Here is a 26,171-nt window from a genome sequence, read left to right on the forward strand (position 1 = left end):
GGGATGATGCGCCAGTAAGAGCAACATAGAACTTTTGAGTCAATGTACTGCTAAAAGCAGACACGGCCAGCATGGTCTCGTACAGGCGGAGCGGCGGTCGGAAATGGTAGAGAAGAAGCAGACCCGCCAGCAACAGCAACAGCCACACGTGTGAATGAGCTGTGCCAGACTTGCACATATCTGTATGAGTCTATATATCTATAGATTGTCCTTTTTTTAAAGCTATTTCATTGTAATGGTGAAAAGTAGTAGCAGTTTTTATAAACTGGAAATAAACCTTTTATTTTTTATTTTTTTGTGTAACGAAATCTGTTTAGCCACATCCTACAGTGGTGCCATGATTATTTTACTGCATATACTTTAACCACTTCAGCTCCGGAAGGTTTTACCCACTTCCTGACCAGGCCATTTTTTGTGATGCGGCATTGCGTTACTTTAACTGACAATTGCGCGGTTGTGCGACGCTGTACTCAAATAAAATTGATGTCCTTTTTTCCCCACAAATAGAGCTCTCTTTTGGTGGTGTTTTATCACCTCTGTGTTTTTTTTTTTTGTTTTTTGCGCTATAAAAAAAAAAAAAAGGTCGATCATTTTGACAATTTTGAATAATATATAACAATATTTTTTACTTTCTGCTATAAAACATTGGCAATAAAAAATTTTTAAAAATCAAATTTCTTCATTAATTTAGGGCAATATGTATACTTCTACATATTTTTGGTGAAAAAAAATACCAATAAGCGTATATTGATTGGTTTGTGCAAAAGTTATAGCGTCAAAAAACTATGGGATAGTTTTAGGAACTAATTTTTTTATTTTTTATTGTTTTTACTAATAATGGTGGTGATCATCGATTTTTTTTTTTTTTTTTTTTAGCAGGAATGCAACATTGTGGTGGACAAATTTGACACTTTTTGGGGACCAGTGACAGCAGTACAGTTATAAGTGCTATAAAAATGCACTGTCACTGTATAAATTACACTGGCAGGGAAGGGGTTAACACCAGTAGCACTCTGTGTGCCTGGGAGGTGATTTCTAACTGTATGGGGGATGGATGCACTGGAAGAAAAGAGAGATCGTGTTTCATCTTAGCTGAAACACTAAGATCTCTCCTTTGCTCCCTTACAGATCAGCAGTTTGCCTAGTTACATAGGCACACCGCTGACCCATCTCTCCACAGAACGATTGGCTCCCGCTGTGTCCAATCACAGTGGGAGCGCCGCTCCAGCAGGACACGTGCATGCCCCCTACACCGAATGCACAAAATCACATACAGATACGTGATTTCGCACACCCGGGTATGATTTTGCCACAGTATATGTATGTGTGGTGGTCCAGAAGCGGATAAAAATGAAGAACAGGATAAGAAAAAAAATGAACACACATTCTCACCTATGTGGAGAAAGCATTGATCCACTGCTGCAGTTGTCCCCTGCCAGCTCTACAGCGAGGATTGAGCAATCAAAGACCGCTGATCACTCTTGGGTCAGTTCTTGGGTCCAATCTGAGATAAGGGCTTTGACTGTCGGTCACCGTTTTGTGCAACGCCCCTCCAATGCTCAGTGGAGCACCGGACTGTGGAGCAGGCCGGAGCAGCTAGCTCAACCTCTCGGTGGCAAGTTGAGAGGCTAAGCCAGCTCCCAGTCAAGAATCTGGGTGGATCCTGACATTTATTCTCGGGAGCCCTGCAGAACTTGGGCCAGCTCTGTGGCATTAGCCCGCTGTTGGCTGAATCCAGGTCACAGGATTACAGGTCAAAGTGCTCTTTTGTGACCCACGGGAAGTATGGCAAAATAGAAATATAGTGGTTCCTATTATTGCCCTTGTAATAAAAATGATAATTGCCTCACTGTTATAAAGTATTAAAGTCACTAGATACCTATAGGTCATTGTTTTGCAACACGTTTGCATGTCTGGACTTATTGTTTCACTTGATGTATGCTTGTACTGATTCCGAATTAGCCCTTTCAGAAGATGGTCAGCAATGGCACCCATGTATTCCTTTTATAACATGTTTTCTGTTTTATTTATGTCATTGGCTATGGGGTTTGCAAAGTGATTTTGCTTTTGTACTGCTTGACAGAGTTTGATGATGCAGCCAATTTATTAGCTGCCAACCCTGATGCCACTACTGTGAATATCGGAGATCCTGAAGATAGCAGTGGGAGGAAGAAAGGGTTGCAATCCAGAGAAGAGGAGGATGACTTGCTGGGAAATGAAGATTCTGCTAACACAGAGGTGAAATACAGGGAAAGTCACGGAGATTACATTGGGCCTCGTTTATCAAGCTAACTGGACTTATAAATGTAGCATTAAAATGACAGCCAACAAATTAACATTTTCAGAAGGAAAGGTCAGGGATGGCAGCCTCCAATATTTCTGTCATGACAGGTTTTTGACTTTGATCTTTGAGTATTATAGGAAAGGGCTATTATTTCACTCCATGGAGATCAGCACTCTGAGAAACCAAATGCTGAATGTCTTTTTTTACTGGAGCTTTAAGATCATGTATATCAGTAGTTGTAACTTTAAAACCTGATTCATAAACATTTTATGTAGAGGCTGATGAGAAAATTTGTTTGACTATTAGGGAAGAGTTCAAAGTATTTGGACTGAACTTTGGCTGTTCAACATTCATCCAAACTCTGGATTATTTTACTTGTTTGGCAGGAGCCGAATGTCCTGAATAGTAACAGTTTCTACCACTAATGTATATGACAGCTTCCTTCCAGTTAACCACTTGACCACTGGGCACTTAAACACCCTTAACCACTTCAATACAGGGCACTTAAACACCTTCCTGCCCAGGCCAATTTTGAGCTTTCAGCGCTGTCGCACTTTGAATGACAATTGCGCGGTCATGCTACACTGTACCCAAATGAAATTTTTAGCATTTTTTTCCCACAAATAGAGCTTTCTTTTGGTGGTATTTGATCACGTCTACGGTTTTTATTTTTTGCGCTACAAAGAAAAAAATACTGAAAATTTTGAAAAAAATAATGTTTTTTTTTGTTTCAAAACTTTGTAAATAAGTACGTTTTCTCCTTCACTGATGGGCACTCATAAGGCGGCACTAATGGGCACCAATGATGTGGCACCAATGAAGTGGCACTGATGAGGTGGCATTGATGGACACTGATATGTTGCACTGATAGGCGGCACGGATGGGCGACACGGATGGACACTGATAGGTGGCACAAATTGGCACTGATAGCTGGCACGGATTGGCATGGATGGGCGGCACAGATGGGCATGGATAGGCGGCACAGATGGGCATGGATAGGCGGCACAGATGGGCACGGGTGGGCACTGATAGGCGGCACAGGTGGGCACTGATAGGCGGCACAGGTGGGCACGCATAGGCGGCATTGGTGTTATACTGTACTAATGGATGCCAATCAGTGCCAAACAAAAATGCATGCCAATCAGTGATGCCCATTGTGGGCACTGATTGGCATCCATTATGGGCACTGATTGGCATCCATTGTGCTTACTGGCATCCCTGGTGGTCTAGGGAGGATTACCTTTTCCCTGGTGATCTGGTGGCGTCCCTGGTGGTCTGGTGGCGTCCCTGGTAGTCCAGTGTGGGCATCCTCAGGGGGGCTGTGCTGATAATCGATCAGCACAGACCCCCCCTGTCAGAGGAGCAGCCGATCGGCTCTCCTCTACTCGCGTCTGACAGACGCGAGTGAGGAAAAGCCGATCACCGGCTCTTCCTATTTACACTGTGATCAGCCGTGATTGGACACGGCTGATCACGTGGTAAAGAGTCTTCGTCGGAGACTCTTTACCAAGATCGTAGTTGCCGGGTGTCAGACTGACACCCCGCAACAACGATCGCCGCGATGCGCGCCCCCGGGGGCGCGCAGTGGCTCATAATCCTGATCCCGTCATATGACGTCCGATCAGGATTATGAAACCACTTTGCCACCGTCAATTTGTAATAGGGCGGGCGGCAAGTGGTTAATAACCAGACCAATTTTCAGCTTTCGGTGCTCTCACATTTTGAATGACAATTACTCAGTCATGCAACACTGGACCTATATGAAATGTTTGTCCTTTTTTTCACACAAATAGAGATTTCTTTTGGTGGTATTTAATCACCATTTTTTGTGCTATAAAATAAAAAAGACCGAAAATTCTGTAAAAAAATGAATTTTTCATTGTTTTTGTTATAAAATTTAGCAGATTAGTAATTTTTCTTCATAAATTTGGGCCAAAATTTATACTACTACATATCTTTGGTAAAAATAAGTGCAAATTGGTGGATATTATTTGGTCTTTGTGAAAGTTATAGAGTCCACAAGCTATGGTGCCAATATCTGAAAATTGATCACACCTGAGGTACTGACGGCCTATTTCAATTCTTGAGACCCTAACATGCCAGAAAAGTACAAATACCCCCCAAATGACCCCTTTTTGGAAAGGAGACATTCCAAGGTATTTAGTAATAGGCATGATGAGTTTTTTGAAGTTGTCATTTCTTCCCACAATTCTTTGCAAAATCAAGATTTTTTTTTACTTTTTTTTTTTTCACAAAATTGTCATATTATCAGTTTATTTCTCACACACAGCATATGCATACCACAAATTACACCCCAAAACACATTCTGATATTACTCCCGAGTACGGTGATACCACATGTGTGAGACTTTTACACAGTGTCGCCACATACAGAGGCCCAACATGCAGGGAGCGCCATCAGGCGTTCTGGAGAATCCAGGCCAATTCTGACATTTCTCTCCTACATGTAAAAATCATAATTTATTTGCTAGAAAATTACATAGAATCCCAAAATATTATATATGTTTTTTTAGCAAACACCCTGGAGAATACAATGGTGGTCGTTGCAACTTTTTATCTCGCACGGTATTTGCGCAGCAATTTTTCGAATGCTTTTTTTTGGGAAAAAAAACAATTTTGTGCTTAAAAAAAAAAAAAAAAACAGTAATGTTAGCCCAATTTTTGCATAATGTGAAAGATGAAGTTACGCCGAGTAAATGGATACCTAACATGTCACTCTTCAAAATTGCACATGCTCGTAGAATGGCACCAAATGTCGCTACTTAAAAATCCCCATAGGCGACGCTTTCAATTTTTTTTTTACTGGTAACATGTTTTGAGTTACAGAGGAGGTCTAGGGCTAGAATTATAGCTCTCGCTCTAACGTTCGCAGCGATACCTCACTTGTGTGGTTTGAACACCGTTTTCATATGTGGGCGGGACTTACATATGCGTTCGCTTCTGCATGCGACCACATGGGGACAGGGGCGCTTTAAAAAAAAAAAAAAATTCTTATTGTTCATTTTACTTTATTTATTTTAGTTTGACATTTTTTCCCCCAAAATACATATTTTGATCACTTTTATTCCTATTACAAGGAATGTAAACATCCCTTGGCATGACAGGTCCTCTTTACAGTGAGATATGAGGTCAATAAGACCCCGCATCTCACCTCTAAGCTGGGAAGCCTGAAATAAAAAGAAAAAAAAAAAAAGATTCTGGCTTTGATCATATTGGCGAGTCGGTAGAAGCACCGGAGGGCGGCTGGAGGTGGGGGGGGGGGGGGATGTCTATGGCTGGGTATTGCAGGGTATCACCGAGTATGGCTGGGTATTGCAGGGTATGGCAATTTATGGCAGGGTATTGGCAGGGTATTGCAGAGTATTGGCAGGCATTGCAGAGTATTGGCAGGGAATTGAGGGGTTAATTTTCGGTGAGCAGCGATGTGGGCACTGTAGATGCAGCCCACAGCGCTGCTGACACCGATCTCTTCCCCCTCCGCTGTACCGATCGGTACAAAGAGGGGAGGGAGGAACCGGCGTCATAACATGACGCCGGTTTGTTTACAAGTGATCGCTCCGTCATTTGACGGAGCGATCACGTGGTAAACGGCCGCCAGGGGGCGTGCGAGAGCGGAATTCTGGGAGGACGTCATATGACGGCCTCCCAGAGTTAAACAACTGCCCTGTAGCCATCATTCGGCTATGGGCCGGTTGTTAAGTGGTTAATTGTTGCTAAGAAAGCAGTGCATGCTGGCACCCAGCATATCCTTAGCAACCAGTGACATCACCCAGCCCCATTCATTTATTTGCTAGGAATCACTGGTCATGTAAATAGTCAGTCGATGACATTGACTAAATATGGCTGTGGTCATATTTGCTTAATTACATCACTCGAGAAGCACACCCCTTTATTTGCCTTTAGCAGTGGGACCTGGAAGCTATCATTTGATATTAGCTGGTTCTTTTGGCAGCAGTCATTCATTATAATTGAGGTGGTTCTGTATCACTGCACAACATGATTAACAATGTTGAACAACATAAAGGGTTCTTGCTCATTCACATGGGGAGACGGTATCACGGGGCCCCTATCATTGTTGAAAGAGGCTTTCAGATTCCTATTACAAGGAATGTAAACATCCCTTGGCATGACAGGTCCTCTTTACAGTGAGATATGAGGTCAATAAGACCCCGCATCTCACCTCTAAGCTGGGAAGCCTGAAATAAAAAGAAAAAAAAAAAAAAGATTCTGGCTTTGATCATATTGGCGAGTCGGTAGAAGCACCGGAGGGCGGCTGGAGGTGGGGGGGGGGGGGGATGTCTATGGCTGGGTATTGCAGGGTATCACCGAGTATGGCTAGGTATCACCGGGTATGGCAATTTATGGCAGGGTATTGGCAGGGTATTGCAGAGTATTGGCAGGCATTGCAGAGTATTGGCAGGGAATTGAGGGGTTAATTTTCGGTGAGCAGCGATGTGGGCACTGTAGATGCAGCCCACAGCGCTGCTGACACCGATCTCTTCCCCCTCCGCTGTACCGATCGGTACAAAGAGGGGAGGGAGGAACCGGCGTCATAACATGACGCCGGTTTGTTTACAAGTGATCGCTCCGTCATTTGACGGAGCGATCACGTGGTAAACGGCCGCCAGGGGGCGCGCGAGAGCGGAATTCTGGGAGGACGTCATATGACGGCCTCCCAGAGTTAAACAACTGCCCTGTAGCCATCATTCGGCTATGGGCCGGTTGTTAAGTGGTTAATTGTTGCTAAGAAAGCAGTGCATGCTGGCACCCAGCATATCCTTAGCAACCAGTGACATCACCCAGCCCCATTCATTTATTTGCTAGGAATCACTGGTCATGTAAATAGTCAGTCGATGACATTGACTAAATATGGCTGTGGTCATATTTGCTTAATTACATCACTCGAGAAGCACACCCCTTTATTTGCCTTTAGCAGTGGGACCTGGAAGCTATCATTTGATATTAGCTGGTTCTTTTGGCAGCAGTCATTCATTATAATTGAGGTGGTTCTGTATCACTGCACAACATGATTAACAATGTTGAACAACATAAAGGGTTCTTGCTCATTCACACGGGGAGACGGTATCAGGGGGCCCCTATCATTGTTGAAAGAGGCTTTCAGATTCCAATAAGCTCCCTCCCCCCCACCTGCAGACCCCTACAGCCACTGAGCCAAGGGTATAATATGATTTTCTCAAATCGCCTTTCAGGACAACCCCGGAGAGAGTGTAGCTCCACCTTGTCATTAGGAAACACATGCCCACTTTAAAAACACCTCCTCTTCCTCCATGGCTTCAGTTATTGTGTTTCCTCCATGGAGGAAGCATGTGCCTGAACCAGGGGAGAGCTACACTCTCTACAGGAGAGTAAGGCTTACCTTAGGTACTGGTTGTTTTTTCTTTTGACCCCCAGCAGCATCTCCAGTGGGAGAGGACTCCTGGAGCGCCTGGTCCCGCCATCTCAGGGGAGTAAAGACCCTCGGAGTGCCGGCGTCGGGTGCCCGGTGTCCGCTGGACTAGCGCAGGGAGGGCTCTGTCGCTGGCGGAGGTCGCTGCAGGTCAGCGGCGTGGCTCCGTTTTCCGCGTCAGGTCCCGGGCGGCGACAGCGTCGTTTACGGTGACGCGCGGGCGCTCTGAGGGGGCGTGGCGCCATGGTTCAAGCGCCTGGAACGCAGGGATCATGGGGCGGGTCAGGTGACCGCGTGCTTCCGCTTCCGGCCGGCCCTGATGACGCGCCGGCCTGGGAAAATTTAAAAAAATGGGCGGAGCTGTTTGTGAATGCTGCCTTACTCGGCGATGGAGGAATGTAAGCCAACTATGGCGGAGACAGGCGCCCCAAGCACCGGTCCAGCCCAGGTATGTAAGGTGCAGTGGCACCCTCTGCTTCACTATTGGGCTATGTCTTTGTCTGTTCCCCCCTCTTGGGGGCCTGTCGCTGCAGGTCAGAGGTGACTTCGCTCTGACCCTTTGCAGCCTAGTTCTGGGGTCTCACTAGTGGTCTGTTTGGTGGTGGGTCTCTGCACTGGCTTGGAGTTAAGCAACTGGTTGTTGAGAGCTTTTAGTGAGTTAAGCCTGCATGTCGTTTCAGGAAAAATCACTAGGAAAAGCTAGACCAGGTCAGAGAAAATGTCCTTCTTGCAAGACCCCCTTTAGAGATTCATAGCAGAAGGCAATGTGCAGAAATTGTATCAGGAATTTGTGGAAGAGGAAACATCCCAGCAGTATAAGGATTTGTTTTTCTTCGGTTAAAGAGCTGACAAACTCCTTGAGTTCAGTCAGGTCCATCCTGATACAAAACCCTCCCGCACAGACCAAGCCTCAGAACTTGCCGCCCAGCCCCAGGGCGTCGTCATCCAGACAGGTGGAGACCGAGGATTCTGGAGACGAAGGGGGTAGTACTCTCATCTCCTTCAGGGACTCTGAGGAGGAGGAAGAGGAAGAAGATAGCAGGGGTTCTAAGTACAAGCTATCACTAGAGGAAGTAGATGACATTCTTAAAGCAATCTACACTACTCTAGAAATTCAAGAAGAAAAAGTACAGCTGTCAATTCATGACAAAATGTACCAAACAAAACGGAGAGATTTTCCAGTCCACAGGGTCCTCTCAGATTCGGTGAGAAAGGAGTGGAAGGACCCAGAAAAAGCCCCTTTCTTCTCTAAAGCTCTCAAGAGAAGGTTTCCCTTCGAAGATAAAGACTCAGAGGTTTGGAACAAAAAACCCAGAGTCGATGCAGCTTTCTCGCAGGTATCCAGACGAACGGATCTAGCCTTTGAGGATATGGGGATCCTTAAAGACCCAATGGACAAAAAAGCTGACTCCATCCTTAAAAAGGCTTGGGATGCTGCGTCAGTCAGTCATAAGCCAGCTATGGCAGCTACGGTAGTGACCAGGAACCTGAAATGTTGGGTAGAGAAACTGAAGAGCCATATTGAAGCAGGGACACCCGCAAGGATCTCTTATGCCCCGTACACACGAGAGGACTTATGTCCGACAGACTTCCAAAGGAGTTCCGCCGGAGTTCTGCCGGAGTTCCGACGGAGTTCTGACAGACTTTTCGGCCGAACGGACTTGGCCACACACGATCACACTAAACTCAGACGGATTCGAACGTGATGACGTACGACCTGACTCGAATAAGGAAGTTCATAGCCAGTAGCCAATAGCTGCCCTAGCGTCGGTTTCAGTCCGTCGGAGTAGCATACACACGAGCGGAGTTTTCGAAGGGGACCGGGTCCGGCGGAGTTCCTTCGGGAAAATTTGAAGCATGCTTCATTTCTAAAGTCCGTCAGACTTTGGCGAATCAAAAGTCCGTTGCAGCCCACACACGATCGGATAGTCTGACGGACTCGGTCCTTCGGACTTTGGATGTTGAAAAGTCCGCTCGTGTGTACGGGGCATTAGAGTCCTTTCCACTGATCCTGAATGCTGTCAAATATATGGCAGATGCATCAGCTGAATCGGTCAAACTGGCCGCCAGGTCTTCGGCTCTTGTAAATTCAGCCAGGAGAGCAGTTTGGCTGAAAACATGGTCTGGAGACACGGCCTCTAAGGTCAAACTATGTGGTCTGCCCTTCTCGCGTGACTTGCTCTTTGGACCCGATTTAGAGTCTGTGCTGGATAGGACGGCTGATAAAAAGAAGGCTTTTCCAGCTAAGAAAAAGCAGGTTGCCAAAAATAATTTTCGTGCTTTTCAGCAGTCCCATAAAAAAAGACCAGGATCGCAAGAGCAGATGGGGTTCGCAGAAGGGCAAAGGCAAGGGTGGAGTCCTCTTTAGATCTCCCCCAGAGCAGACCCCCAAGAACAAGTGACATTCTCTCCCCAGTGGGGGGGGAGACTGTCAGCCTTTCGTGAACAATGGGACAGGCTGTCTCCAAATCTGTTCGTGAAGAGCATTGTCGATCAGGGGTACAGGTTGGAATTTTCAGAACCACCCCCGAGCAGGTTTTATGTGACAACATTGCCAAGGGATCAGGAGAAGGCCTCTGCAATTAAGCTTTTATTACAGGAGCTGATACAGCAAGAGGTTCTAATTCAAGTCCCAATAAACCAGCAGGGCAGGGGTTTTTACTCACATATTTTTCTAGTGAAAAAACCCCCAGGGAAGTACCGTTTAATCCTGAATCTGAAAGTTCTGAACAGGTTCATTCGGTACAAACATTTCAGGATGGATACAATTTTTTTCCATCACAAAGTTGTTGACCCCAGAATGCTTCATGGCATCCCTGGATCTAAGGGATGCCTACCTTCATATACCCATTCATCAGGCATCGCAGCAGTTCCTGCGCCTGACATTGAAGGTGGGGAGTTCGGTATGGCACCTCCAATTCAGGGCTCTGCCATTTGGACTCTCGTCCTCTCCCAGGGTCTTTACAAAGATTATGGCAGAGGCTCTGGAGCCCCTGAAGTTGAAGGGGATTTAAGTTGTCCCTTATCTGGACGATCTTTTTTGTTTTTTGCAGACTCCAGGGAGCAGGTCCTAGTCAATCTCCAGAGGGCCCAGTCTCACCTCGAGGGCCTGGGGTGGCTTCTAAATCTAGAGAAGTCGAACCTGATCCCCTCACAGGAAATGAAATTTCTGGGGTATACGTTAAACTCGATTCTCCAGAAAGTTTTCCTGCCGCTGGAAAAACAGGAAAAGTTGCAGCTAGCTGTGCAGCGCATACAGAGCAACCAGGCAGTCTTGGTCAGGGCGGCTGTGGCAGTTCTGGGCCTGCTTACGGCAGCAATCCCGGCTGTTCAGTGGGCCAGGTTCCATTCCAGATCCCTTCAGAGAGAGGTTCTATCAAGCTGGTCCTATTGGGATCCTTTGGAAAAGCTGTTAAGAATTTCGTCAAGGACGAAAAGGGCTCTTTGGTGGTGGAGAGACCAGGTAAACCTCTCAAGGGGTCTGACGTGGACTTTTCCCTTGGACAGGCGTCTAACAACAGACGCAAGTGCCTGGGGCTGGGGGGCCCACCTGGATGGTCAAACATCTCAGGGGGTTTGGTCCAAGCAGGAAGCTCAAAGATCATCCAACTGGAGGGAGTTGAAGGTGATCTTTCTGGGTTTGGTGGCCTTTCAGCAGAATTTGTGAGGTCACCATGTCCAGGTGTTGTCAGACAACACAACAGCGGTTACCTACATAATGAAACAAGGGGGAACCAGGAGCAGGAGCTTGATGGAGTTGGCCAATCCGTTGTTAGCCTGGGCAGAGCAGAACACAGCCTCACTATCGGCAGTGCATCTGAAGGGCTCTCAGAATTTGTTTGCGGACCTCCTAAGCAGGCGGAAATTGCTAGAGTCAGAATGGAGCCTGAATGAGGAGGTGTTCCTGATGATCTCCGAGGCTTGGGGGGTTCCACAGGTAGACCTTTTTGCCAGCCAGCAGAACTCAAAGGTGGACAGATTCTTTTCTCTTCACCGAGGAGATGCAGCAATAGGGCTGGATGCATTTGCTCACCCCTGGCACTACCAGCTGTGCTACGCCTTTCCCCCCTTTCCTCTAATTCCACTAGTGCTGAGGAAATTCAGGGAAGAAGGGACGGACTTAATACTAGTCACTCCTTTTTGGCCAAAAAGGCCTTGGTTCGCGGGTCTTCGAAGCCTAGCCTCGAAGCCCCCATGGAGGTTACCACTCAGAAAAGATTTGTTATCCCAGGGGACAGTAAATCATCCAGAGGTGGAACTTCTACAGCTAACCGCCTGGTTTCTGAGGAGGACCTCTTAAAAGCCAAAGGTCTCTCAGATAAAGTAGTAAAGACCCTGCTGTCTAGCAGGAAGGCAGTTACACAGGCAATTTACATGAAGGTCTGGAAGAAGTTCAACTCCTGGTGTAGTTCTAGAGAGCTCAAGGTCAAGAGCACGGTGTCCGTCTTGGAGTTTCTCCATGAAGGAATGCAGAAGGGTCTAGCAGCCAGTACCCAGAAGACTCAGGTGGCTGCCTTATCAGTTTTCTTTGAAAAGTCTTGAATTTCTAGATTTTTTTAGGGCTCTTGCTCGAAGTAGACCAGTAGCCCTTAAAGACTTTCCCAGTTGGGATTTGTCTACAGTTTTGCAGGGTCTCTCGGGAGCACCGTTTGAACCCTTACAAGAAGCTTCTTTACAGAAGGTGGTTTTAAAAACAATCTTTTTGGTGGCCATCACCTCGGCCAGGAGGGTCAGCGAGCTCCAAGCTCTAGCTATTACAGAACCCTTACTTAGAGTTTATCCGGACAGAGTAGTACTGAGGACGGATCCAGCATTCCTACCGAAAGTATCCTCAGCTTTTCATTGATCGCAGGAAATAGTGTTACCTACATTCTCTGCAACCCCAGGTAATGCAGGAGAGGAAGTTTTTCACACATTGGATGTGAGAAGATGCTTATTGCACTTTCTGAAGATGACTAAAGACTTTAGAAGATCAAACGCCCTTTTTGTGATATTTTCTGGGTCACGCAAGGGGGAGAAAGCTTCTAAGAGTACGCTGGGTAGGTGGCTTAAGCTGGCTATAACAGAAACCTATAAAGCAAAAGGAGAAATACCTCCCTCAGGTATTGCTGCTCACTCTACTAGATCCACGGCAGTTTCCTGGGCTGAAAGGGCCGGTGCAACGCCTGAACAAATCTGCAAGGCTGCCACTTGGTCCAGTTATTCGACATTTCTCCGGCACTACTGGTTAGATCTACTGTCTGCAGCAGATCAGGCCTTCGGCAGGAAGGTACTGCAGGCAATAGTGCCGCCCTAGGGTAAGTTTCTCGGTTATCCTTTCCGGGGTTGTCCTGAAAGGCGATTTGAGAAAGACTAAGTTAGACTTACCGGTGACGGTATTTCTAAGAGCCTTTCAGGACAACTGTTACTTCCCTCCCTAGGTTATGCTTAGTAAATGTATTAAGTTCTACCATGGTGTTGTGCTTTCTGTGCTTTGTTTTCCAGTGTCGGAAGGCCACAATAACTGAAGCCATGGAGGAAGAGGAGGTGTTTTTAAAGTGGGCATGTGTTTCCTAATGACAAGGTGGAGCTACACTCTCTCCGGGGTTGTCCTGAAGGGCTCTTAGAAATAGAGGTAAGTCTAACTTAGTCTTTTTTTGGCAGACCCTATGCTTTTTTTTTTTTTTTATTATTTTTAAGTTATTTTATGTAGGGTACCCCCCCTATAAAATACATACCATACATCAAGAATAAATATCGCTCTGGTGTATATTTTTAGAGGAAAGGCCTTTGGCTGGTTTGTATAGCAAATATCTTTTTACTTTTCAGCTTCTTGCTGGACAGAAGAAACTTGCCCCCTTCTGGACGTTTGAATATTACCAGACTTTCTTTGATGTTGACACTTACCAGGTAAGAGAAATGGCCAGAGTATGTAATGTAAATATAATATGGAGTACTGTACTCATATTGGTGTGTATATATAAGGCAAAATATAGTATATTTTCAATGAGCACATATTTTGTGGTTGCAATGTGAAATCCAAAAATCTAAAATTACACCAATGAAGGTAGTTATGGTATGTATTCTGTAAAAAAAAAAATATATATAATAAATATATATATATATATATATATATTTTAAATGCAGCTAGTGTAGAAACTAAATTTGACTTGCTATCAGTACATATGTGGACAAGGAATATGATGGAGGAGAGAGCAGAGTGAGTAGAGAAATAAAGAGCTCTTTCACATGTGCAGACCGATCCGGTCCGCCTGTCAGTTTTACAGGCAGACCCTTCAGTCTCCTCCATGGAACAGTGGTTGTCAACGGACAGGGAGGTTAATTTGCTTAAGGCAAATATACTGTGCACTGCAAGTGCTTTTTGAAGTGCATTTGCTCTAGATCTGAGGGAAAGCTCTGCTGGTTTCTATATTCCAATTGTGTGCAAACAAAAATGCTGTTTCTGATTTTCCTTGCATGTTATTGAGTATTCTTTATAAAGTGAAATTTTACCTCATTTACTAAGCTCAGGAGCAACTGGACTTGCAGTGCGCAGTATATTTGCCTTTAGCAAATCAACCCCATAGTGTAATAGTTATAGCTAATAGTAGATTAGTCACTAAAGAGAGAGTAGATGGGCCTCACAGTTGAGATAAGATCTCAGCCACACAGGGAGGGAATTGACAGACCTATACAATTGCATTGTGAGAAGAACACTAAAGGCGGGTACACACTATTGATTTATTTTCGTGCAACCCCCCCCCCCAGCCAGAACACTCCGATCAGCACTCTCTGCTATTGGCTGGGAGCGCTGATCGGCAGTCGATCAGCTGCTGGTTTTCTTGCATGAACATCCCTCAGAAGCCGCCCGAAAAGACAGACATACACAGGGGCAGAATGTCAGCGATTTTTTTTTTTTTTATTAATTTTTTTTTTTTTTTTTTGAACCGGCAAATCTCTCCTGATATTCTGCCCATTTTGTATGGGGCTTTAAACACAACCAGTGTTCCTGGGAGAACAAGCCAACCCTAGGAACATAATGAGTCAGTATGGCTGCCCCTTTGTATGTCAGCTTACAATATACATAATTACAAACTAAACACAGAAAAAAAGTAATAATAAAATGAAAACACATTGATAACTCTATTTACATTAAGCTGATCTTTGTATAACTAAAAACACAGAAAATTCCATATGTTGCCTTTTAACAAAAACTGAATGTTTTGCTTTCACAATGCCACAGGTTCTGGATAGGATAAAAGGTTCTGTCTTACCAATACCAGGAAGAAATTTTGTAAGATTGTATGTCAGAAGCAATCCAGATCTTTATGGTGAGTTTTAATTTTGCTATTGTAGCCCTCTGTGCCGAAAACTTCCCAAAGTAGGAGTAGACTTTAACCACTTGAGGTCCAGGCCATAGCCGAATGACGGCTACAGTGCGGACCTCAATTTCCAGCAAGCTGTCATAGGACGTCCTCCCCTGTGCATGCTCCCTGCACGCGCCATGATCACTGAGTCACTGAGACTTGGGTGATCACTGATCCAAGTAAGGAGCCGGTCCCAGCCCCTTACCATTTGATCAGCTGTCACATGATGTAAACAAAAGCTCAGTAATCTTTTTTTTTTTTTTTTTCTGCTGTCAGCGTGAGGGGAAAAAAAAGCCGATCACTGGCTTATGTTAACCAGTTGCCGACCGCCGCACGCCGATGTACGTCGGTAGAATGGCACGGGCAGGCATAAGGACATACATGTACGTCCCTTGCCTCCCGCGGGTCGGGGGCCCGATCGGGCCCCCGCCCGGTGCCTGCGGCGGTCGGTTTTCGTCCGGGAGCGATCCGGGACGAGGGGGCGGCCATTCATTCATGGCCACCCCCTCGCGATCGCTCCCGACGAATAGAAATCCCCGGTGACATCACTTCCTCTCCTGTAATGTAAACACAGGAGAGGAAGTGATGTATTCTCTCCTCCGTGTCGGTATTTTTCGTTCTGACACGGAGGAGAGCGGATCGGTGAGTTGCACCAACACTCTACACACACAGTAGAACATGCCAGGCACACTCACACCCCCCCTTTACCCCCCGATCACCCCCCCAATTACCCCTGCCCCCCAGTCACAGTGACACCAATGTCATTTTTTTTTTTTTTTTTTTTTTTTGCATTGGTGTCATTTGTGACTGTAATAACTGTTAGGGCAGTTAGAGTTAGCCCCCTTTAGTTCTAATGTACCCCCCTAACCCCCCCAATAAAGGTTTAACCCCGTGATCACCCCCCGTCGCCAGTGTCACTAAGGCTGGGTTCACATTGCAGCGGTTTATGAGAACGAATGTGATTCGCACCGCACTGCAGTGCAAATCACATCCGATCTCTGTGCGATTCGAGTTCAGCCATTCGCCACACCCGCCGCAAATTCGCACGGGACCCTTTTTTTGGCCCGCAGCAGAATCGGATCGCATGGGTGTTCACACCATGCGATCCGAGTTTGCAGATCGCACTGCGATATGCGAACTGATCTGGGGGTGTCAGTAACATTTCACTGACACTCCCAGCAGTTCGCATAGGGCAGTGTGAACTGCCGCCGGGAGGCATGCGATGCGGGAACCCGCCGCGGATTCGCGGCGTTTCCGCATCGCTCCAGTGTGAACCCAGCCTAATAAGCGATCATTTTTCTGATCGCCGTATTAGTGTCACAGGTGACGCTAGTTAGGCAGGTAGGTATTTAGGTTCGCCGCAGCTTTTTATAGCGCCAGGGACCCCCATATACTACCGCATAAAGCCCCCTGATTGCCCCCTAGTTAACCCTTTCACCAGTGATCACCATATAACTGTTACAGGTGACGCTGGTTGGTTAGTTATTTTTTTATAGTTTCAGGGCACCCGCCATTTATTACCTAATAAAGGTTTAACCCCCTGATCACCCGGCGGGTGTCATTTGTGACTAATAACTGTTAGGGCAGTTAGGGTTAGCCCCCTTTAGTTCTAAGGTACCCCCCTAACCCCCCCAATAAAGGTTTAACCCCGTGATCACCCCTCCGTCGCCAGTGTCACTAAGGCTGGGTTCACATTGCAGCGGTTTATGAGAACGGATGTGATTCGCACCGCACTGCAGTGCAAATCACATCCGATCTCTGTGCGATTCGAGTTCAGCCATTCGCCGCACCCGCAGCAAATTCGCACGGGACCCTTTTTTTGGCCCGCAGCAGAATCGGATCGCATGGGTGTTCACACCATGCGATCCGAGTTTGCAGATCGCACTGCGATATGCGAACTGATCTGGGGGTGTCAGTAACATTTCACTGACACTCCCAGCAGTTCGCATAGGGCAGTGTGAACTGCCGCCGGGAGGCATGCGATGCGGGAACCCGCCGCACATTCGTGGCGTTCCCGCATCGCTCCAGTGTGAACCCAGCCTAATAAGCGATCATTTTTCTGATCGCTGTATTAGTGTCACAGGTGACGCTAGTTAGGCAGGTAGGTATTTAGGTTCGCTGCAGCTTTTTATAGCGCCAGGGACCCCCATATACTACCGCATAAAGCCCCCTAATTGCCCCCTAGTTAACCCTTTCACCAGTGATCACCATATAACTGTTACAGGTGACGCTGGTTGGTTAGTTATTTTTTTATAGTTTCAGGGCACCCGCCATTTATTACCTAGTCTCACTAGTGTACCCCTAAATTTAGGGGTGTCTACTTTCCAAAATGGGGTCATTTGGGGGGGGTTTGTGCCATCTTGGCATTTTATGGCCTTCAAAACTGTAACGCCCTTAGAAAGCCTGAAGGCGGTGCTTGGTTTTCGGGGCCCCGTACGCGGCTAGGCTCCCAAAAAGTCCCACATATGTGGTATCCCCGTACTCAGGAGAAGCAGCAGAATTTATTTTGGGGTGTCATTTCACATATGCCCATGGCATGCGTGAGCAATATATCATTTAGTGACAACTTTGTGAGAAAAAAAAAAGTTTGTAATTTTCCCGCAACTTGTGGCAAAATATAAAATATTCCATGGACTCAACATGCCTCTCAGCAAATAGCTTGGGGTGTCTACTTTCTAAAATGGGGTCATTTGTGGGGGTTTTGTGCCATCTTGGCATTTTATGGCCTTCAAAACTGTAATAGGTAGTGAGAAGTGAACTCAAAAATTTACGCCCTTAGAAAGCCTGAAGGCGGTGCTTGGTTTTCGGGGCCCCGTACGCGGCTAGGCTCCCAAAAAGTCCCACATATGTGGTATCCCCATACTCAGGAGAAGCAGCAGAATTTATTTTGGGGTGTCATTTCACATACGCCCATAGCATGTGTGAGCAATATATCATTTAGTGACAACTTTGTGTAAAAAAAAAAAAAAAATTTTTTTTTGTCATTATTCAATCGCTTGAGGCAAAAAAATAAAATATTCAATGGGCTCAACATGCCTCTTATCAATTTCCTTAGGGGGTCTACTTTCCAAAATGGGGTCATTTGGGGGGGTTTTGTACTGCCCTGCCATTTTAGCACCTCAAGAAATGAGATAGGCAGTCGTAAACTAAAAGCTGCGTAAATTCCAGAAAACGTACCTTAGTTTGTAGATGTGACAACTTTTGCGCAAACCAATAAATATACAATTATTGACTTTTTTTTTACCAAAGACATGTGGCTGAATACATTTTGGCCTAAATGTATGACTAAAATTGAGTTTATTGGATTTTTCTAATAACAAAAAGTAGAAAATATCATTTTTTTTCAAAATTTGCGGTCTTTTTACGTTTATATCGCAAAAAATAAAAATCGCAGAGGCAATCAAATACCATCAAAAGAAAGCTCTATTTGTGGGAAGAAAAGGACGCAAATTTTGTTTGGGTACAACATTGCATGACCGCGCAATTACCAGTTAAAGCAGCGCAGTGCCAAAGTGTAAAAAGACCTCTGGTCATTTACCAGCAAAATGGTCCGGTCTGAAAGTGGTTAAAGGGACATCGGTCCCGAAGATTAAGGAACACAGGCAACTCATCTGTGCCAATCACTACCCCCTGTCAGTGCCACCTGTTATTGCCACCTGCCAGTGCCAACAGTGCGCACAAGTGCCACCTATCAATGCCCACCAGTGGTGCCAATCGGTGCCACCTATCAGTGTAAGCAATCAGTGCCCGTTATTGCCGCCCATCACTGCCACCTATCGATGCCCATCACTGCCGCCTCATCAGTGTACATCAATGAAGGAGAAAAATTACCTGTTTGCAAAATTTTATGACAAATGATAAGAAAAAATATATCTTTTTTAATTTGGTCTTTTTCAATTTTTTTTCATTTGGGTACAGTGTTGTATGGCCGCGCAATTGTCATTCAAAGTGCATCAGCGCTGATAGCTGAAAATTGGTCTGGGCAGGAGGAAGGTTTAAGTGCACAGTTATCAAGTGGTTAAAGAGACAGTGTAACCTCCCTGCCCTCTTTTCAGGGTTAAGTGACTCATGGATCCATGATCCCGAGCACTGTAACGTGGGAGGCCACATACATCCCCACAAGCCCCACTCCATTAACCACTTGCTTACTGGGCACTTAAACTCCCCTCAGTCCCAGACCAATTTTCAGCTTTCAGCGCTGATGCACTTTGAATGACAATTGTGCGGGCATACAACACTGTACCCAAATGAAATTTTTATCTTTTTTTTCCCCACAAATAGAGCTTTCTTTTGGTGGTATTTAATCACAGCTGGGAGTTTTATTTTTTGCTAAACAAACAAAAAAAAGATGCAAAAAAAAAAAAATCATGTTTAATAGTTTGTTATAAAATTTTGCAAACAGGTAATTTTTCTCCTTCATTGAAGTGCGCTGATGAGGCGGCACTGATAGGCTGCACTGGTGGGCACTGATAGGCTGCACTGGTGGGCACTGATAGGCTGCATTGGTGGGCACTGATAGGCTGCACTGGTGGGCACTGATAGGCATAGTTAAGGCGGCACCGATGGGCACAGATAAGGCGGCACCGATGGGCACAGATAAGGCGGCACTGATGGGCAAAGACGGGCACAGATAAGATGGCACGGATGGGTGGCACAGATGGGTGGCACTAAGGGGCACTGATAGGTACCACTGATAGATGGGACTGATGGGCACTGATAGGTAGCACTGATAGGTAGCACTGATAGGTGGCTCTGATAGGTGGCACTGATGGGCGGCACTGCTGGGCGGCACTGCTGGGCACGGATATGTGGCACTGGGGTGCAGCACCTTTGTTGAGGCAGACTGTGGGCACTGCTGGGTGGCACTGTGGGCACTGCTGGGTGGCACTGTGGGCACTGCTGGGTGGCACTGTGGGCACTGCTGGGTGGCACTGTGGGCACTCCTGGGTGGCACTGACGGAGGGACACATTTTTTATTCAGGCAGGCAAAGCAGGGGGCAGGTGGGCACTGGCAGGGGGCAGGTGGGCACTGGCAGGGCTGGCCGTGATCGGGACTGATGTCCCGATCACGGCCGCCGGTGATCGGCTTTTTTTTTTCTCCTCGCGCTGTCAGCGCGAGGAGGAATAATAGCCGATTACCGGCTCCGTTATATCACATGATCAGCTGTCATTGGCTGACAGCTGATCACGTGATAAGGGGTCGGGATCGACCCCTTGCACGGATCGGTGATCAGGCGAGTCTCGTAGACTCGCCGATCACAGAGCGCGCCACGCGCGCACGGGACTACGTCAATAGACGTAGTCCCGGAAAAGGAGATCCACGCTGTAGCCGTCATTCGGCTATAGCGCGGGTCTCAAGTGGTTAAAGAGGCAGAGCATGGGCTCAGAGAGATCAGCTGATTATACTTTGCTGGGGGCTATCAGGAGGTAATATTAATTTGTCTGGTAAGAGTGACTTTTTTTATTATCCACTCTCTTGGAAAGCTTGACTTGACAGATCCCTTTACATTTTCCTTGTTATAAACAATTCCATTTTAATGTAATTTTTTACACTAGCTATTCCATCAAATGATTGGCTTTTTCTTTCATTTACTATGTATTACATGTCAAAATGTAGAGAGTAACATTTATTTCCTTTTAAAAGGTCCTATCTGGATATGTGCCACCCTGATTTTCACCATAACCATAAGTGGGAATCTTTCCAACTTCCTGCTGCACAAGGGAGAGCCACAATACCACTATGTGCCTGAATTTAGAAAAGGTTAGTGATTGATGTATTTTTTTATTTACCTAGACTGGCATTCCTTATTGGATGTTGACATAGAGTGTTGACTAACTTGGGCTTTGTAGATTTCCCTGGGGTTGGCAGTAGTTATATACAGTGCCTTGAAAAAGTTTTCATACCCCTTGACATTTTCCACATTTTGTCATGTTACAACCAAAGATATGTATTTTATTGGGATTTTATGTGATAGACCAACACAAAGTGTCATGTAATTGTGAAGTGTAAGGAAAATGATAAATTGTTTTAATTTTTTTTTTTTTTTTACAAATAAATATCTGAAAAGTGTGGCGTGCATTTGTATTCCGACCCCTTTACATTGATAACCCTAACTAAAATCTAGTAAACCCAAATCTAGTGGAACCTTCAGAAGTCGCCTAATTAGTAAATAGGGTCCAGCTGGTTATAATTGACTCTCTGTATAAATACAGCTGTTCTGTGAAGCCCTCAGAGGTTTGTTAGAGAACCTTGGTGAACAAACCGCATTATGAAGGCCAAGGAACACACCAGACAGTTCAGTGATTGGGGAGAAGTTTTAAAGCAGGGTTAGGTTATAAAAAAATATAACAAGCTTTGAACATCTCACAGAGCACTGTTCAATCCATTATCTGAAAATAGAAAGAGAGTGGCACAACTGCAAACCTATGAAGACATGGCTGTCCACCTAAACTGACAGGCTGGGCAAGGAGAGCTTTAATCAGAAAAGCAGCCAAGAGGCCCATGGTAACTCTGGAGGAGCTGCAGAGATCCACAGCTCAGGCCAAATCTGGCCTTTATGGAATAGTGGCAAGAAGAAAGCCTTTGTTGGAAGAAAGCCATAAGAAGTCCTGTTTGCGAGAAGCCATGTGGAGGACACAGCAAACTTGTGGAAGAAGGTGCTCTGGTCAGATAAGGCCAAAATTTAACTTTTTGGCCTTAAAGCAAAAACACTATGTGTGTGGCGGAAAACTAACACTATGCATCACCCTGATCACACCATCCTCACCGTGAAACATGATGGTGGCAGCATCATGTTGTGGGGATGCTTATCTTCAGCAGGGACAGGGAAGCTGGTCAGAGTTGACGGAAAGATGGATGAAGCCAAATACAGGGAAATCCTGTTAGTCTGCAAAGACTTGAGACTGGGGTGAAGGTTCACCTTCCAGCAGGACAATGACCCTAAACATACAGCCAGATCTACAATGGAATGGTTTAGATCAAAGCATATTCACGTGTTAGAATGGCCCAGTCAAAGGCCAGACCTAAATCTAATTGAGAATCTGTGACAGAGCTTGAGGTGTTTTGCAAAGAGGAATGGGCAAAAATGTCACTCTAGATGTGCAAAGAGAGAGATATCCCCAAAAAGACTTGCAGCTGTAATTGCAGTGGAAGGTGGTTCTACAAAGTATTGACTGTGGGGGGCTGAATAAAAATGCATACCACACTTTTCAGATATTTATTTTGTAAAAAAATGATTTTCCTTCCACTGCACAATTATGTGCCACTTTTTGTTTGTCTATCATATAAAATACATTTTACGTTTTTGGTTGTAACATGGCAAAATGTGGAAAATTTCAAGGGTGTGAATACTTTTTCAAGGTACTATATCAGCATATTCTCAGCAATAACTTTGAAGGCCATACCTGGCCCCCGCTGGACTGATGTCCTTTGGGCACTGATCTCTGCAATTTTCAGACCTTTGTGTACTGTGTTGGTTAGCCGTAGAAACGCTTTCTGGGTCCAGTCTCAGGTGTGACCCTGTTTCTGGAGTATCACATTGTGAGTTGGCTGGTCAAGACAAACAGGCCTCTTCAGCAGGCAGCTCCTGGAACTGGAGAAGTGATCCCTACACCCAGAGGTGTTCCAAGACGTGTCACAGTTGGGGTATGCTGCTGAATGTAGAAAAGTGATGGTGCAGCGCTAGTAATAATTTGAAATTTTAAATGGGTGATCTAAAGTGCATAGATAACCTGATACACATCTAAATGTATCAAAGTTAGAATAATTGTGAAGATATCAAACTAACAGTATACATGTGCAATATTGAAATAATGATATCAGGTGATTAAACCAATGTATACCATACATATAAAATACCGTGAACAACTTATTATAAACTTGCGACAGACCTAGCCGGGACCGAGGCTGTTGGAGGGGACAGAATGCGAGCCTCTTGCCTTGCGATTATGGCATTTGGGGGAACGGTGCTCTTTGTGAGCTGCATACCTGGGGACCCCTGTTACTTGGATTCAGATCCATGCCCCCCCCCCCAAGACACACAGACTCTGGATATGTATTTGCCATATTAGCACTAGACTGAATCACACTGTTGGGACACAAAATGTTAGATGCTAATATCATCAACTCCAGCCACCTGTCTGTTGTGTAAATGAGTCTAGTCTGGCTTGTAAGAGTATTCCACGAATTGTTGTTTGTGCTAATTAAACCTGTTTATGTTTATGGTAATGTATATTGAATAGTCAATCAGTGAGCTAGGAGACAAAGTCTTACCCTGAAAAGTCCTATCTCTCAGACAACTAGTCTGGGTCAATGATTCTTTTATAACCAAGTTTATTATGTCAAAGAAAAATAAAACAAGAAAAAGTGCATACATATTATTACATACAGCCAAAGTGTCACTGATATCAGAAGGGTGTACAGTAAGTAGAGTACAGCCGGTTCAAAACCGGTGTCATGAATAACAAACATTTGTAAAAAGGATCAAAAACAGGGAGAGAGCAATAGTTGGTCCCGACCATGTGGGTCAGCTAGACCTAAACCAAAACACACAGTAAGGGGCAAACCATCTAACTAGCAACATAGATTCAAAATGCCTTACGTACAAGTATCAGAGTCTTGTGACCAACGATCCCATATTCTATTGTATTTGGCCGGGCATTCCCTGTTAATATACTTAACCTTTTTATATGGTAAATTATTATTGACCTCTGCCTTCCACTCCACCAGCCCAGGGGGTGCGGGCCGCATCCACTTCCGGGCAATCACCTTCCTCACCGAGATCAAGGTCTCATGCAGGAACGTCTTGGTGTATTTGTCTATAGTATCTGGAAGCACCCCAAGTAGGCATTGTTTTGGGTCTAATGTGTCCGGAGAGCCCATGTGATCGTGTAGGAATGTTAGAACTTGCGCCCACAGGCCTTGTATTTTAGGACATGACCAGATTAAGTGAAAGAACGTACCCACCTCACTCCCACACATCTGACAAAGGGTAGATTGAGTGCTTCTATATCTGGCAACCCGAAGGGGGGGTGAGATATGCCTGGTGGATAAAAAACAATTAGTGTATAAAGTACCTCTGCGCCAACCACCTTGACAAGGGGAATAGAGGGATGCTGCAAACACTGAAGGGGGCTTCACCTACTCCCTGAGCAATATCAATTAAGTGGTTTTAGTGTTGCGCAAATAGGGGAATACAAGAAAGGAGGGGAGAGGGAGGGGGGGGGGAGGGGGGAGAAAGAGAGGGAAGGAGAAAAGAAAAATGGGAAGGGGAAGAAAGGGCAGGGAGGGGGAAGGGGAACAGATGAGTATGCAGGTAAAGGATAAAAGGGTAAAGGTCAAAAAGCGCTAGTGTAAAATTATATGTGTCTGGGTGTGCACAAATCCTTGTTCGGTACGTGCTAAACTAAAATAAATGTTAGAGAGTGGCAATCAAATATAGATTCTGATAGAGTGCCATACAAATAAAAACTCACAGTAATGGATGAATGCCTGAAACAATAGACATACAAATCGTGGGTGCTGTGCAAAACTGCAATAAAATATGCTGACAATAAATGAATATATAACTTAAGGCGATAGTCCAAAATATATGACTAAAAGTGTACAGTGAGAATAATCACATAAGCACAATCCCATGTGACATGCCAAGTGGAAAAAACACAGATATCAATCAATCCAATATAACAAAATGCATGTTCCATGCTGTGTTTATAAAGTGCAAATAGTGCTAGCAGTAAAAAAACGTTACAACACAGGTGAAATGATAAACACATAAAAATAAGGTGCTGGTAATCAGTCTGGGATATTCAGTCCTGTGGACGTGCTGTGTTCTAAGGGGAAGCACTAGCTTTGAACTTCAGTGATCCATGCAGGCATACATGTGCAGTGACTTAATCCTCCTATTTATCCAATACATGGATGGATGTGCCCTTACCTCACGGCTGTGAGGTTACAGCCTTAATAGTATAGGTGGGTAACTGGCTCCTGTTCCTGGGATAGGTATGCCTCACGGCTGTGAGGTTACAGCCTTAATAGTATAGGTGGGTAACTGGCTCCTGTTCCTGGGATAGGTATGCCTCACAAGATAAAGAGATAATGTCCCATAGTGTAGTAGTTTCAACCAATTGAATTTTATTTAAGTATAGTGACAGGGTACTCACATTCTGAGTGAATAAAAACTGCAGTAATAGAGCAACAAGCAGAGTAACGAACGGTGCGTTCCAATGTCCTTCCTAGTGTCTCTCTCACTTCCTTCCTTGCGCATTCGTCATCGTCGCGTGACTTCTTCAGGGAAATGTGTTTTTTCCACTTGGCATGTCACATGGGATTGTGCTTATGTGATTATTCTCACTGTACACTTTTAGTCATATATTTTGGACTATCACCTTAAGTTATATATTAATTTATTGTCAGCATATTTTATTGCAGTTTTGGACAGCACCCACGATTTGTATGTCTATTGTTTCAGGCATTCATCCATTACTGTGAGTTTTTATTTGTATGGCACTCTATCAGAATCTATATTTGATTGCCACTCTCTAACATTTATTTTAGTTTAGCACGTACCGAACAAGGATTTGTGCACACCCAGACACATATAATTTTACACTAGCACTTTTTGACCTTTACCCTTTTATCCTTTACCTGCATACTCATCTGTTCCCCTTCCCCCCTCCCTGCCCTTTCTTCCCCTTCCCCTTTTTCTTTTCTCCTTCCCTCTCTTTCTCCCCCCTTCCCCCCCCCCCCCCTCCCTCTCCCCTCCTTTCTTGTATTCCCCCATTTGCGCAACACTAAAACCACTTAATTGATGCCTGGTGGATAATATAAATTTGGGTCAGTCTGTCGGCAAGTTTGGGTGAGACAGCCTTGCAGGATTCCAAAGCCTCCTCCCATTCCCCATCCTCCAAAGGGCCTATCGCTCTCTCCCACCGGGGCCTGAGATTATGTGCCAGTTTGGTGGAAACGGGGGTAGTGAGCATGTCATAGAAGAACGAAGTTAAATTGTGGCGGTCAGTACTCTTGATTATGGTCATTAGTGCATAAGCAGCTGACTGTGGGGTGGATTCCGAAAACTGAGCCCGGGCCGCGTGTCTCGCCTGTAAAAATCGGAAGA

At 45.3% G+C, this 26,171-nt stretch overlaps 1 protein-coding gene across 8 annotated transcripts in view; it reads left to right on the forward strand.

The window, feature by feature from the left end:
- YIPF1 (Yip1 domain family member 1) overlaps nucleotides 1–26,171 on the forward strand; it is a 103,486-nt gene that overhangs the window by 13,997 nt on the left and 63,318 nt on the right. For 6 of the 8 annotated variants that reach the window (XM_077453293.1, XM_077453296.1, XM_077453297.1 and 3 more), the window contains 4 exons: nucleotides 2,084–2,238; nucleotides 13,520–13,600; nucleotides 14,934–15,021; nucleotides 20,702–20,818. In XM_077453293.1, the coding sequence (XP_077309419.1) occupies nucleotides 2,084–2,238; nucleotides 13,520–13,600; nucleotides 14,934–15,021; nucleotides 20,702–20,818 (441 nt within the window). The remainder of the gene's footprint in view (nucleotides 1–2,083; nucleotides 2,239–13,519; nucleotides 13,601–14,933; nucleotides 15,022–20,701; nucleotides 20,819–26,171) is intronic. The other 2 variants (XM_077453299.1, XM_077453298.1) reach the window with 1 other exon arrangement.

This window comes from Lithobates pipiens, unplaced genomic scaffold, assembly GCF_037356315.1.
Source record: "Lithobates pipiens isolate NorthernLeopardFrog02 unplaced genomic scaffold, aLitPip1_a1.2 Scaffold_23, whole genome shotgun sequence".
NCBI classification, from domain to species: Eukaryota; Metazoa; Chordata; class Amphibia; order Anura; family Ranidae; genus Lithobates; species Lithobates pipiens.